The 15525-nt window shown below is 44.7% G+C and overlaps 1 protein-coding gene across 2 annotated transcripts in view; it reads left to right on the top strand.

Annotated features, from left to right (window-relative positions):
- The window catches only part of Ube2r2 (ubiquitin conjugating enzyme E2 R2), an 85995-nt gene that overhangs the window by 68922 nt on the left and 1548 nt on the right, over positions 1 to 15525 (top strand). For both annotated transcript variants that reach the window (XM_052718472.1, XM_052718471.1), the window contains 2 exons: positions 1467 to 1564; positions 14673 to 14807. In XM_052718472.1, the coding sequence (XP_052574432.1) occupies positions 1467 to 1564; positions 14673 to 14807 (233 nt within the window). The remainder of the gene's footprint in view (positions 1 to 1466; positions 1565 to 14672; positions 14808 to 15525) is intronic.

Here is a 15525-nt window from a genome sequence, read left to right as displayed (position 1 = left end):
AAGTACTGGGATTAAAGGTGCATGCCACCACCGCCCGGTGCACACGGAAGTTTTTAGAAGCTCTATTTTATAATTACATAAACATCTGTATGTGTTTTAAATTTGAGTTATATATAACAATTTTGTACATTGTATTATACATATAGGTTCAAAAAATTTTTAGCTCTTACCTCTCAGTTTTGATTCTTAAAAAACAAATGACTTAGCTGGGTGTGGTGACACACACCCTTGATCCCAACACTCAGGAGGCAGAGGTAGGCAGATCTTTGTGAGTTTGAAGCCAACATGGTTTACAAAGTGTCCAGTCCAGGACAGCCAAGACTGTCACACTGTGAAACCCTGTCTCAAACAACAACAAAAATAAAAAACAAACAGACAAAAAAAACCACAAGTGACTTGTTGGGCATTGCTGGCCTATACCTTTAATCCCAACACTCAGGAGGCAGGGGCAGGTGGATTTCTGAGTTTGAGGCCAGCCTGGTCTACAGAGCGAGTTCCAGGACTGCCAGGGCTACACAGAGAAACCCTGCCTCGAAACAACAGGAAAAGAAAGGCAGGGAGGATTTAAAGAAGCACATAACTATTTTACTTAAGCTATACTTTTCGGTTGAATGTGTGTCCATTTATATACCTCTCTGTATGGCATATGTAGGTCATGTGATGTGTTTGAAGTAATCTGAATGTACTTGTTGGATTAGTTCTTATGTTTATGCAGCAAACTATAATAACTACCTACACCAGTTAATGTTTAACCACATAGTCAAGAATTATCTTGTTTGTTTGTTTATGAAGGATGGTGCTACAGAAAGGCCATACATCTTGGAGATTGGCCCAAGTGTTTTTGTTTTGTTTTATCTGAGAAAGGATACAACTTCTGCGTAACCCTGGATGACCTGGAACTTGATATATGTAGATCATATATCAAACTTGGAGTGATCCTCCTGCTTCCTGTCCTAAGTGCTGTGATTATTACAGGCATGTGCCACCAAACCTGGTCCAAGTAAATTTTTATACTATTTAATTCTTCTTCAACTTTGAATTTTAACATGGAGAATTGTTTTTCCCACAATAAAAAGAAACAATTTTTAGCAAAAAATTATATGCCTTATACATTGTATATTTTGTTTTTTGTTGTTGGTTTGTGTTTGTTTTATTAAAGACAGGTTCTTACTGTGTAGCCCTAGCTGGTTTGGAATTGGCCGTGTAGACTGTAGTCTAGGCTGCTGGCCTTTATCACACAGTGTGTGTGTGTGTGTGTGTGTGTGTGTGTGTGTGTGTGTGTGTGTGTGTGTGTGTGTATGTACACGTGTATGCAAGTGTGTAGACCAGGTGTGACTGTAGTCCAGGCTGGCCTCATCCTTGAGATCCTTTTGCCTCAGTCTGAGTACTGGGATTGCAGGTGTATGTTGTCATGCCTTGCTTACATCAGTTTTTACATATTTATCAAATGTATTGTTGTCTTGTAGAATGGAGATGTATGCATTTCAATTCTTCATCCGCCTGTAGATGACCCACAGAGTGGAGAACTGCCCTCTGAAAGGTGGAATCCTACTCAGAATGTGAGGTAAGGAGTTCTATAAGAAACGAAACTTACCGTGTTTGTTTTCTTCTGCTTCTTCTCATCCATTCCTTTGTTTGTTTGTTTATTTATTGGTTTTTTGAGACAGGGTTACTTTGTGTACCCCTGTCTCTGGAACTCACTCTGTAGACCAGGCTGGCCTTGAGCTCACAGATCCGCCCGCCTCTGTCTCCTGAGTGCTGGGATTAAAGGTGTGCGCCACCACCGCCCAGCTATTTTGGAGACGTTCTTACTAAGTTGCCAAAGTTGGCCTCAAACTCCTGGGCTGAAGTAAATCTTTTACCTCAACCCCCCAAATACACAGGACTACAGACACTTGCTACTTGAGTCCTGTTTTGGGTGGGTGGGGTCTCGTTCTGTTTGAAGCTGTGGGAAGAATCTTTCCTGTGTTTGACAGTTTCTCTCTGGGTTAGAGCATGAGGATGTGTTATGTAAGGCTTTTCTTCAAAGGGGCCTCTTGGCAATTGAAGGGTCAAGAAATGCTGGAAAAATCAGCAGTTTATTGGGGTGGGGGAGGGTGAGAGGCCACATCTGAGCTGGGATGAGAGCGGGAGCTGTGGTGGCACAGGGTGGGGAAGGTGTGGAGCGTTCGTTCTCAAAGGGAACTAGGGACGAGACAGTGGCGACAGTGGGTCGCTCACAGTGGTCTTTAGTGACGAGGATTGAAGGCGGCAGGTGCGAGTTGGGGAGCACCTGGTTCTGGAATGTGGGCGATCTTGGTTGACTAACACGTGTGCCTGCATCACTTTGAAGTGATTCCCATTTCCCATTTCCCTCCATCAGGTTCTTCTTATATTAAATTTTATTCTTCCTTAGACCCCATAACTCCTGTGTTTAAACTTTATTTTTATTTTTTTAACACGTATGTATTGATTTGGCCTTTATCACAGAAGTGTGTGTGTTTGTGTGTGTCTGTGTGTGTCTGTGTGTGATAGCTTGAGTGTTGAGGTCAGAGGTCAGAACTTGTAGAAGTCACTTTTCTCTTTCCATCACGTGGATTCCAAGAACTCAGCTCTGTTGTCAGGCTTGACAGCAACCTCCTCACCTGCAGTTACCACCTTGCAGACCTCACCTGGCTGTTTCTGAGGTACCTAGGCATGCCCGACTAGTTATAGTTTTGATGAAGTAAGAAATATACTTTTGGCCATTGTGGTGGCGCACACCTTTTAACCCCAGCACTCAGGAGGCAGAGGCAGGTGGATCTCTGTGAGTTTGAGACCAACTTGGTCTACATAGTAAGACCTCCTGGCAGAAAAAAAATAAGAAAGAAAAGGTAGAGACTGGTTGCTGCTGTGAGACAGTGTCTATGTAACCCGGGCTGGCCTTGAACTTCTGTGATAGTCCTGCCTTAGGTATCTGTAATGATATGGAGGGTGGGAGGCCTTGGCGGGTTTAGACCAAGGTGCCCAGTGGCGGGCGGTGGGTGAGACCCGCCATGCGGAGCTGCGGACTGTGGAAAGTTACTCACATGGCAGAGGTGGTGTCCAAGTTTATTTTGTGGGGAGGGAATGGAGGGAATGAGAGAAGAGAGAGAGAGAGAGAGAGAGAGAGAGAGAGAGAGAGAGAGAGAGAGAGAGAGAGAGGAGAGAGAAAGAGGTGCATAGTGCTACCTCTAGCAAGAGGAGGGGAGAGATGGCGGCAGGATGCTGGGCGGGTCCCCAAGGGGAAGGGGTGGGTCCCCAAGGGGCAGTTCAAAATACTAACAGTATTAGCCATCATATGTGATAAGACATATACTTAACTATGGTACACCAAAACTTTGTTTTTAATACTCAAGGTATTAGGTTTTATTAGTCATTAATACTGTAACCATTAGAGGGACCTTTAATGTCTCTGGTTCTCTCATCTAAAGGCCTAGGGTAACACCTTGCTTAGTGGATAGAAGCCATGAGTAGATGGACTAGGAAAAGCTGCTGGAATGGCGCTTGTTACCTAGCTGACTGTGGTCACTACTAATAAGCTTCTGGGGTGAGTGAGGGGTGGGGTCAAATGATCATTTGCTATATATTAGAAAAGAAATACTCTTCTTAATTCCTCAGATACCTTTCATTTGCCTATAGGGAGAAATAGCTGCTAGCTGCCTGTATATATCACAGCCCACTATACATAATGTCAAATTTAATTTGAATACTAAACACATAAAAATAAGAATTATTTTAAACACTTTATTAAAATGCATCCTACTTGTTTTGAGAAGAACCTATAGCAAATGCTGCATATAGGAGCCTATAGCAAATGCTGCATATAGGAGCTATCTTTAGTTTTTTAGTTTTTGTTTGTTTGTTTTGTTTTTTGTTACTGGTTTTTTCGAGACAGGGTTTCTCTGTATAGCTTTGGTGCTGTCCTGGATCTCGCTCTGTAGATCAGGCTGACCTCGAACTCAGTTTTTTGTTTTTTGAGACAGGGTTTCTCTTTGTAACAGTCCTTGGCTGTCCTGTAACTCACTCTGTAGACCAGGCTGACCTCAAACTCACAGAAATCCACCTGCCTCTGCCTCCTGAGTTCTGGGATTAAAGGTGTGCACTACCACACCCTGGCTTATAGGAGCTGTCTTAACAGACAGTTAAAGTACTGAAAGTTAGGAGGTTTTTTTTGTTTTTTTCCCCCACTTTAAGTTCATTGAAGTGTTTAGGAGGCTACTTGAGAGAGATTGCCATGCTCCGCTTTCCAAAGTAATTTGATAATATAATTAAATAGACAATGTATTTTGCTTTCTATAATTTTGGTTACCCATAGTCAGTTGTGGTCTGAAAGTATTAAATGAGAAATTCTAGGAACGATCTCTAAGTTTGAGGTTGTACCTCTCTCCCTTGTGTCCTGACTGTGTATTACACACCCATTAGTCACCTAGTGGCTGTCTCTCTACCAGTGCAGGGTATCACTTACTATGTGTAGGAATGCACTGTTGTGTTTCAAGGGAACTTTATTTTTCTTGGCCCCTAACAGAAGTGTAGTTGTAGGAGGTACAGTTTAAAGGAAGCACTGGAGCAACCAAGCTTGTCAAGCATGCAGACCCAGTTACCCGAATGCTGAGTGACATGGTCACACACCCTGGTGATCCTTTGCTATTAGCAGCCAGCTCAACCGGAATTTCTCCCAACTCATGAGAACTGTTTAGGACTTAATCCTAGGCATTGTCTCTCAGTGCCTGGAACTTACCCTTATGAAAGAGGCCTCATCAACTTTGCATTCTCCATCAGTAGCACCCATCCACACGCTTACTACCAATCCTTCCTCTCTAGGCCCCAGCATTGCTTCCCAGACAGTGGACCTCAGTTTATAACGAACTCTCAGGTGCTCTGCTGTAGAGGGTATTCTGCAGAGGCTTCCTTCCATGCAGCCATCCCTGAAGCTTTGGTATGAGAACTGTCAAGTGGAGACTTCCCTAAAGTTGGACTGTGTTTAAATGTGGAAGACAATTAAACCAGGGATCTACTCTCCAGAAGTTTTGGTCCAGTCTTACTGACCAAGTTCAGCTGTAACTGAGTTTTCCTGTCAGCTGTGATACCTGTAGGGACCCCACAGCTGTAGACCAGGCCTATACTGTAGGCCTTGAATCACACATATCTACCTGCCTCTGCCCCGAAGTGCTGGGATTAAAGTCCTGTGCCACAAGCCCAGGATTTTTGTTGTTGTTAAGAGAGTCTCAGAACTTGCTATTAGCTGAGGATCCCTTTGAACTTGGAACCTTTTGCCTCAGGCTCCTGAGTACTGGGATTACAGGAATGAGTGCCATCCCTGGTTCTGTTGTTGATTTCTGATACCTAGTTTCTAGGGTGCACAGCATACTCTGTAGTTCTAGTATCCCCGAAGGTCTTGAAAACTACTCCCAAGGATAAGAGGGGCTACTTATGTAAAAGTTTTTTAGAAAATTTATTGAGATTTGGACACAAATACACACACACACACACATACACACACACACACACACACACACACACACACACACACACACACACACACATACACACACACACACACACACACACACACACACACACACACACACACACCCCATCCTGGTTGTCCCTTGAAGTATGAGTCTGGTTTTTATTTCTCAGGGCTAGGGGACACCTGGGCCTGAGGACACAGTCTCTAAGGGACTGCTGCTACTTCTCTTTAGAGGCTGAGTGTGGAATCAATGTTTCTGTTTCTCTATTCAGAAAATAAGCCTCTTCCCTGATAGACAGCCTGGAACAAGATTGTTAATTATATTCTTTCCTGGATGGTGTATTCATTCAAGATGTTTTTCCTTGGGGTGCTGGTGATGGCGCACACCACAGCTCTCAGGAAGTAGAGACTGGTAGATCTCTGTGAGTTCAAGGCCAGCCCAGTCTACATAATGAGTTATAGGACTACGTTGTAAGCTCCTTTCTCGGGAGAGCGGAGGGAAAGAAGAGCTCTTTCTCCTCAGCCAGAAATGCCTTCTCCTGCTTTATGCAGGTCTGTCGGGGTGGTGGTCTGTGAGTTGTACCTTAAGGTACTTGTATGCAAGCTCAGTGTATGGCATTTGCTTTGGAACTGGCCACCTCGCATCTCTGTGCTCCATGTAGCTGTTGGTGTCACTCCAGCATAAGCTCTTCTCGGTTTGTGAGATCTCTAGGGTCGCTCGGGAAGACTTTCGTACCGTGTTGCTTGACGTGCCCTGGTTGTCTTTGAGATTAAAGTTAGGAACGAGCCGCCTCAGGATTTATAGCAATAGGGAATGGTTTTACTTGTTCTTTTTTTTTTTTTTTTTTTTTTTTGGTTTTTCGAGACAGGGTTTCTCTGTGTAGCTTTGCGCCTTTCCTGGGACTCGCTTGGTAGCCCAGGCTGGCCTCGAACTCACAGAGATCCGCCTGGCTCTGCCTCGCGAGTGCTGGGATTAAAGGCGTGTGCCACCACCGCCCGGCCTTTACTTGTTCTTTTTGTTTCTGTTACTTGAAGAGAAAGTTTTTTGTCTTTTTAAACAATGTTTTTTTTTTTTTTTTTTTTTTTGGTTTTTTTGAGACAGGGTTTCTCTGTGTAGCTTTGCGCCTTTCCTGGAACTCGCTTTGGAGACCAGGCTGGCCTCGAACTCACAGAGATCCGCCTGGCTCTGCCTCCCGAGTGCTGGGATTAAAGGCGTGCGCCACCACCGCCCGGCCTTAAACAATGTTTTAACTGTGTAGCCGAGCTGACTTCAAACTTGGAGTCTTCCTGCCTGTCTCCTGAGTGCTGGGGTTACAGGCTTGCACCACCATGTCTAGTTTGTTAAGGGGGTTCTAAAGGTATGTAGTCAATTGCTAGTCTGTTTGAGGCTTGCTTAGGACCCTGCATGGCTCACTGTGTAGTCTGACTGGCCTGGGACTTGCTCTAGAGACCAGGTTTGCCTTGCATTTGCTGCCTAAGTGCTCAATAAACTCATGACACCGAAACACAGACCCACCTTTAATTCCAGCACTCGGGAGGCAGAGGCGGGATCTCTGTGAGTTCCAGGCCAGCCTGGTCTACAGAGTGAGTTCCAGGATAGCCAGGGCTGTTACACAGAAACCCTGTCTCAGAAAACAAAAACAAAACAAAACAAAAAAAGACACACAAGGCAGATAGGGCGATCTTTTCTTCACATGACCTCGCTGCTAATTTGTCAGGGTTCGTGGCTTGTCTGACTCAGGGGATTGGATCTGAATCCAGCTTTCGGGTTGCTGTAGCAGGACTGTAGTGGAGTTCCCATGGGGTGGTGTCCAGCTGTTCTGTCATGAGTGACAGCTGCTGCATGGCACTGGCATTATAATCTCTTGTGTTGGGGCTTCTTGTGAGCAGGTCTGTGGCTGTTGAGCACATTAGTGGGCATAGTCATAAGGTAGAGTTGTGTGTAAGGGTCTTTGTGACCGAAAGAATAGAAAGCCTTTTCTCAGAGCTGAGCCTATACAGTGGTAAGGGTTGACTACAGCAGTAAGCAAGAAAAAGTCCAGTCATCCTGCAGTAAAGTCTGATGGATTTGCCGTCCCTGAAGGGTGGGCAGCCGCCTCCTTTCTGAAAGAAATCCAGACACCCAGTGAGGAAGGACACTGGTGAGGAGTGCTCCTTACATCTCTTGTTAGTGGGAGAAACAGCCTACCCTAGCTCTTGCTTTGGCCCTAGCCGTGCTGAGAGCAGGGCCTTTGTCACAGCCTCCTTACAGTCCACAGCCACTTTCTCTGCAGTAGAGCTCAGAACCGCCTGTTATCTCTCCTGTTTCCTGGAGGGTAGGGGAGTGGCATGGTGGAGCCAAACGGATGGACCTAATCCAGCAGCCACAGTTGGGTATAGAGTTTCCTCTGTCTAGTCTTTTCTACAACCCACTGGAAGGGCGAAGAGCCAGGGTCTGCCCCGAGCATTTGCTGGCAGAAGAGCCACAGCTAAGGGGGAATTGTAGTCTCACTTGTCCCAGGACTCTTTCAAACTTCACTTGGGGCAGGGAGGTTTTATTTGTTCCTTTGATTGTATGTGTGTGTGTGTGTGTGTGTGTGTGTGTGTGTGTGTGTGTGTGTAATACCAGTGATCATTACCATTACTTTTTTTTTCTTTCAAGTAAAGATAGTTTACATATTTACATTTGCTTCTATTTGAAAGGCAGGGTCTGCTGTAGTTAGTTCAGCCTGGCTAGGAACTTGCTGTGTAGCTCTGGCTGACTTTGAACTTAGAACTCCTGATCCCACCGCCTCTTCTTCCAGCTGCTCGGTGTGCTCCACAGTGCTTACTAGTGAGTAAAGGCGCTTCCTCGTGAGCCTGGCCATCCAAGTTTCATCCCCAGAGCCTACAGAAAGGTGGAAGGAGAGGGCTAACTCCACACAACTGTGCTCTCACCTTCATACATGTGCCCTGCCATGCATGCACACACACACACATGCACACATATGCACACAGACACTTCATGCAATCATAAAATTTTTAAATTACTTTTTTGCATGTCTTGGCATGGCCCTAGGTTTGATCTCCAGAGGCATGTCCACCTCCTCAACCTCCACTCCAATCTTAGTTATGTAGTTGTTGTTATTTTGAGACAGGGTCTTTCTACATAGCCCTGACTATCCTGGAACTCACTACACAGACCAAGCTGGCCTTTCAGTCTTAGTTTTTAAACTTTGTACTTTTGTGTATGTAACTTGGAAATCCGTGGTTTTGCATCATATCCTAGGAATACTACATTCTCAACAACAGTCCAGCACTTCTCAGCGGGAACTGTTGTTTTAGCTGCTTTAGCAGCATATGTGATATGTGAACCAGTTAAGTTACTGTATGTTTGCCATGTGTTGTCCTGTTTTCCCAGTTAGAAGTGGATTCTTTGACCTGATGTTCTCTTTAAAGATCTCTTCCACAGGGGTTGGGGATTTAGCTCAGTGGTAGAGCGCTTAAGTGCAAGACCCTGGGTTCAGTCCTCACCTGGGGGCTCGGGGATCTCTTTCACAGAGTTTTAACTGGGTTATCTTCTGGTGTTCCTGGCTGGTCTTTCAAAGAATCCCTTCTAATTAGCAGAGTCAGGGTAGATGAAGCTAATACAAGCAGTAGCAGCAGTATGTGGAGTTTACTTCTGGCAAAAGAATCAAGTTATACTGGGCCTATAAATCTCATCTACAAATCTCTGTGTTAAGCTAGGTTTTTTTTTGTTTGTGTGTATTTGTTTTCTTTTGTCTTTTTAAGATTTATTTATTTATTATGTATATGGTGTTCTGCCTGCACACCAGAAGAGGGAGCCAGATCTCATTACAGATGGTTGTGAGCCACCATGTGGTTGCTGGGAATTGAACTCAGGACCTCTGGAAGAGCAGTCAGAGCTCTCAACTTCTGATCCGTCTCTCCAGCCGGGGGGATTATATGTAGACAGAGGAGGGGGGGAAGGCCAGACTAATTTGTTGGTTTTGGAGGCATGGTCTCACTGTGTAGTCTTGGCTGGCTTAGAACTTGCCTCTGCTTAAAAGTCTGCAATAAAAATCTCAACACCACAACTTGCTAGTTTGCATGCATTTGTGTATGCGTGCACATTTCCCTGCATGCATTTTGTAACAGGCTTTGTCCGAGTCCTGTTTTTCCCACAGGTGTCGTATGTTTTCTTCTGAAGTAACACAGACTTTTCTTATTTCTGTTTTTTTTCTTCTGTGATTTTCTGCCCACATCTTTTTTTCTACTTATAGAATGTTATGCTGGTCCATTTTCCATTGTTAGCAATGATGAATTTCTTTGAAGAAATCAAGAAAACTCTTTGGAGAAAGACCCAAGAAATTATCCTTAACCTAATAGAAACTGCGGCGGAGTGCGTGCGTGTGTGCGTGCGTGCGTGCGTGCGTGCGTGCGTGCGTGCCTGTGAGGGTGTGATACTTTAACTAGGGGAAGGTTTTCATTGAAAATTGCTGTATGTGATTCAGAACAATCATGACAGCAGCTCTGCCCTTAATCCTGTTAGGACAAAAGACTTCATCGAATCAGACATCTCGTCCCTGCCCCCCGCCCTTGTAACTTGTCCGTTAGCTTGGTTGTTTGGGGCCGACCTCAGGAGTGTGGAAATGACAGACTTGTACCACCCTGCCCAGTTCAGTGGCCTGACAGGTGACTGCTAAAAAGCAGTTTGTTAAAAAGATTCATTTTATTTTTAATTGTGCATTTGTACATTTTAATTGTGCATTTGTACGTGTGTGTGTGTGCGTGCATCTGTGTGTGTGTGTGTGTGTGTGTGTGTGTGTGTGTGTGTGTTTGTGCATCTGTCTGTGTGCATGTTTGTGCATCTGTCTGTGGCCAGAGGCTTCAAATCCCCAGGAGCTGGAGTTAACAGGTAGTTTCAAGCGTCCTGGTGTGGGTGGTGGGTGCAAGAAAACAAGACGAAATCCCCCATATCAAGGCTGGACAAGACAACCCAGTAGGAGGAAAAGGGTCCCAAGAACAGGCAAAGAAGTCAGAAGAACACCTGTTCCCACTGTTAGGAGTCTGTCCCCCAAACCCACCAAGCTAACAGCCACACGTATGCCGAGGACCTGGTGCAGACGCAGCAGATCCTAGCTTGCCACTCGAGTCTCTGTGAGCCCCCGGGAGCCCTGCTTAGTTGATCGCACAAAGCTGTGATCTCCCAGTGTCCTCCACCCCTCTGGCTCTCACAGTTCTTCTCTCCCTCTTCCGTGGGGTTCCTTAAGCTCCAGTGGGAGGGACATGGTAGAGACCTCCAACCCGGGCTCTCGCCCATCTAATTTTTGGCTATTGGACTCTGTATCCGATTCCATCAGCTGCCAGAGGAACCTCTCTGATGACAACTAGGTTAGGTATCGATCTATCAATATAGCAGAATAGCATTAGGATTTTATTTTTTATTTATTGATTTTTTTTTTTTTTTTATTTTGTCAGTTGTGTTTAGTTTTACCCTAAGTCTCTGGAGTATCCAGCCTCTGATTTCTGCTCATCCAGGCAGTGTTGGGCATGGGCTTCCTCTTGTGGAGTGGGCCTCAATTTAGACCAGTCATTGGTCGGCCACTCCCACAAGTTCTGCACCTCCATTACCCCAGCACATCTTGTAGGCAGGATGGACTGTAGGTCGAAGGTTTTGTGGTGAGTTGGTGTTTCAGTCCCACCACTGGAAGCCTTACCTGGTTACAGAAGATGGCCCCTTCAGGCTCCAGATCCTCCATTGCTAGGAATCCTCTATAGGACCACCCTGTAGATTCCAGGGAGTTTCCACATGGCCCCCAAATGCCCTCCAATTAGTCACCTCTCCTTGTACTCTCTCCCTCCATTCCCCGTCCCCCTCACCTGATCCCTCTATTCCCCTCGCTGCCCACACCCAGTCCACCTGCAAAATCCAATTCCCTTTTCCAGGAAGATCTTTGCATCCCCTGTGGTCCCTTGTTCCTCGGCCTCTGGATCGTAGGTTGTAAGGTAATTATCACTTACAGCTGACACTCACTTGCGAGTGGGTACTCGCCATGCTTGCCTTTCTGAGTCTAGTTCTAGCCCTTGTCCTGCAGTTTTGTGATGTCATTTTGTTTTTAACTGTTTCTCTATCCATTCTTCAGTTGAGGGACATCTAGGTTGTCTCCAGTTTCTCGCTGTTGTGACTAGAGCAGCGGTGAACACGGTTGAGCAAGTGTCCTGTGGTAGGATGGAGTGTCCTGTGGATACATGCCCAGGAGTGGTAGAGCTGGGTCTTAAGGTAGATCGATACCAGATTTTCTGAGGAACCACCATATTGATTGCCATAGTGGCTGTACAAGTTTGCGCTGCCACCAGCAATGAGTGTTTCCTTTGTACCACATCCTGGATAGCATGAACTGTCACTTACGTTGTTGATGTTAGCCATTCTGACAGGTGTAAGATGGAACCTCAAAGTAGTTTTGATTTGCATTTCCACGATGGCTAAGGATGTTGAACATTTCTTTAAGTGTTTCTCAGCCATTTGAGATTCCAATGTTGAGACTTCTGTTTATTTTTTAATTGGATTATGTGGTTTGTTGATGTTATATGTTTTGGATATTAGTCCTCTGTCGGAAGTGGAGTTGGCAAAAATCTTTTGCCATGCTGTAGGCTGCCGTTTCGTCCCTATTGACAGTCTCCTTTGCCCTACAGAAGCTTCTCACTTTCATGAGGTCCCGGTTGTTAATTGTTGATCTCAGTGCCTGTGCTATCCATGTTCTGTTAGGAAGTGGTCTCCTGTGCCATGTGCTCAAGATTATTTCCCACTTTCTCTTCTATCAGGTTCAGTGTGTCTGGATTTATGTTGAGGTCTTTGATTCATTTGGGGTTGAGTTTTGTGCATGGTGATAGATATGGATTTGCATTCTTTTACATGCTGACATCCAGTTAGACCAGCACCATTTGTTGAAGATGCTTTCTTTTTCCATTGTGTATTTCTGGCTTCTTTATAAAAAATCAGGTGTTAATAGGTGTATGGATTAATGTCTGGGTCTTCTATTTGACTCCATTGATGAATGTGTCTGTTTTTAATGCCAGTATCATGCAGCTTTTATTACTATAGCTGTGTGGTACAACTTGAAATCAGGGATGGGGAATGATATCTTCAGGTATCTTTTTTTTTTTGGTTCTTTTCTTGGTCAGGATTGTTTTAGCTATCCTGGGTTTTTTGTTTTCCATACAAAGTTGAATATTGTCCTTTCAAGATCTGTAAAGAATTGTGCTGGAATTTTGATGGGGATTGCTTTGAGTCTGAGTCTGTAGATTGCTTTTGGTAGGATGGCCATTTTTACTAAATTAATCCTACTGTTCCTGGAGCATGGAAGATCTTTCCATCTCCTGGTATCTTCTTCAATTTCTTTCTTCAGTGACTTGAAGTTTTTTTTTTATCATACAAGTCTTTCACTTGCTTGGTTGGAGTTACCTCAAGATATTTTATATTATTTGTGGCTATTGTGAAGGGTGTTGTTCCCCTGATTTCTTTCTCAGCCTGTTTGTCATTTGTGTGTAGGAGGGCTACTGAGTTTTGTGAGTTAATCTGTATCCAGCCACTTTCACTGAAGGTGTGTATCAGCTGTAGGAGTTCCCTGGTAGAATTTTTGGGATCACTTATGTATACTGTCATATCATCTGCAGATAATGATACATTGACCTCTTCCTTTCCAATTTGTATCCCCATTGATCTCCTTCAGTTGTTTTATTGTTCTCGTTAGAAGTTCAAGCACTATATTGAATAGATAGGGAGAGAGTAGACACCCTTGTCTTGTTCCTGATTTTACTGGAATTTCTTTGAGTTTCTCTCCATTTAATTGATGCTGGCAATCAGCTTGCTTTATATTGCGTTTATTATGTTTAGGTGTGTCCTTGTATCCCTGATGTCTCCAAAACCTTTATCATGAAGGGGAGTTGGACTTTGTTGAAGGCTTCTTCAGCATCTAAAGATGATCATGTGGCTTTTTTCATTCAGTTTGTTTATATGGTGGGTCACACTGACAGATTTTCTAATGCTGAACCTTCCCTGCATCTCTGGGATGAAGCCTATTTAGTCATGGTGGATGATCTTTCTAATGTATTCTTGGATTCGGTTTGTGGGTTGGTTTTTTTTTTTGTTTGTTTTGTTTTGTTTTTGTTTCGTTTTTTTGAGACAGGGTTTCCCTGTGTAGCCCTAGCTGTCCTGAAATTCACTCTGTAGACCAAATTGGTCTACAGAGATCTGCCTGCTTTACCTCCCAAATGCTGGGATTAAAGGTGTATGCCACCAATGTCCAGCTTTGGGGGTGGGAAGTTGTGATTATTTTATTGAGTATTTTTACATCTATGTTCATGAAAGAAATTGGTTTGTAGTTCATTTTCTTTGTTAAATCTTTGTGTAGTTTGGGAATCAGGGTGACTGTGGCCTCATAAAATGAATTGGGCAATGTTCCTTCTGTTTCTATTTTGTGGAATAATTTGAGGAGTATTGGTATTAGCTTCTCTTTGAAAGTCTAGTAGAGCTGGGTGGTGGCCTATGCCTTTAATCCCAGCACTCGGGAGGCAGAGGCAGGTGGAGGATCTCTGAGTTCAAGGCCAGCCTGGTCTACAGAGGGAGTTCCAGTACAGGCTCCAAAGCTACACAGAGAAACCCTGTCTGGAAAATTCTGGTCTCTTATGGAGCAGGGGGTCTCCACCTGAGTTGGGGGCTGGAGTTCTGGTGGTCTGCATGGCCTTTGATCCAGGAGGGGAGTCACTCTTTCCTTGTGTTGGGGGCTGGGACAAGGCCATGGGGAGAAGGAGGGGTGTGTTGGGGATAGTGTCAGGGTTTGGGGGCACTGAGACGGGGGGAGGTCCGCTGGCAGGCTGCCTATCTGGAGTTCTGACAGCTATAGTAATGGCTTCTTTCTGGTCCTTAGAATTTCTTTAAAATCATATTTACTGTGTGTGTGTGTATGGCATCTAAGCGGAAGCGTGAGGACAACTTGTGGTACTTGGTTCTCTTCTCCTCATGTTCATCCTGGCTTTCAAAGTCGGTCACCAGGCTTGGTGGCAGCACCTTTACCTGCCGGGCCACCTCAGCCCACTGCCATTGTATCATCATTTTTCAGAAGTCATCAACTATAACCGCAAATTTGTATCAAATATTTTAATAGAAAAACTTTAAAACTGTCTGTAAAAACCTGTACTTTCTGAACATGGGATTCACAGTGGATTCTTCTCTCCTTTTCAGGACTATCCTGTTAAGTGTAATCTCACTGCTTAATGAGCCCAACACCTTTTCTCCAGCCAACGTGGACGCCTCAGTCATGTTCAGGAAATGGAGAGACAGTAAAGGAAAAGACAAGGAGTACGCTGAGATCATTAGGTGAGTCAGACCATGTGACTTTAGGACAGGCTCCCGATCTATGGAGTAGGAGCCTACTGAACTGAGCTATTGAAAGAGAACCCAGAACAGAAACCACAAAAAAATAAACTCACTGGAGAGCAGTATAAACTGTAGTGGTTTTGTTTGTCCTGGGGGGAAGGCATTTAAACCAGGCTAGCCTTGAACACAGAGATCCAGCCTCTGCCTCCCCAGTCCATCACTGCGCCCTGCTTGTTTTTAGTGGTCAGCCACTGTGGGAGATTATTTGTATCAAGAATTGTAAATGGTAAAGACCTAGAGAAGCTACAGGAACATCCATGTGCAAAGTCTGGCAGCTAAAGCTTCAGGAAGTGGTGTTCTTACGTTTTCCGTTTCTCCAGTCCCCTCTCCCCAGCTTGATGACTTTGGTTTGTACTTTGGGAAAGAGACTATTCTACACTTAGTCGACACTCGATGCATGCCTGTTATCTGCCAAGCCATCACTAGATAATGGAAAAGACTGAGGGAGACAGGGCACCTGCTCTTATGAAAGTCACACTCTGATAGGAGCCAGGCAGTCAAGAAAGGTGGAAATGCCCAGTAGGTATAAGTAGGATTATGTGAAGGTGTGACTCCCTGGATTCGATCCCCAGCACTCCAAAACAATGAGACTTAGTGATATGGGGGAACCTTAGAAGCCAAGGGGGAAAAGTCCAGAGTGACCGGCTTCGTGCATTCA

Source organism: Peromyscus californicus, unplaced genomic scaffold, assembly GCF_007827085.1.
Source record: "Peromyscus californicus insignis strain IS unplaced genomic scaffold, ASM782708v3 Scaffold_5__1_contigs__length_169319896, whole genome shotgun sequence".
Classification (NCBI taxonomy): Eukaryota; Metazoa; Chordata; class Mammalia; order Rodentia; family Cricetidae; genus Peromyscus; species Peromyscus californicus.
Note: the sequence above shows the minus strand (reverse complement) of the source record. Positions and strands in the feature narration are given on the sequence as shown.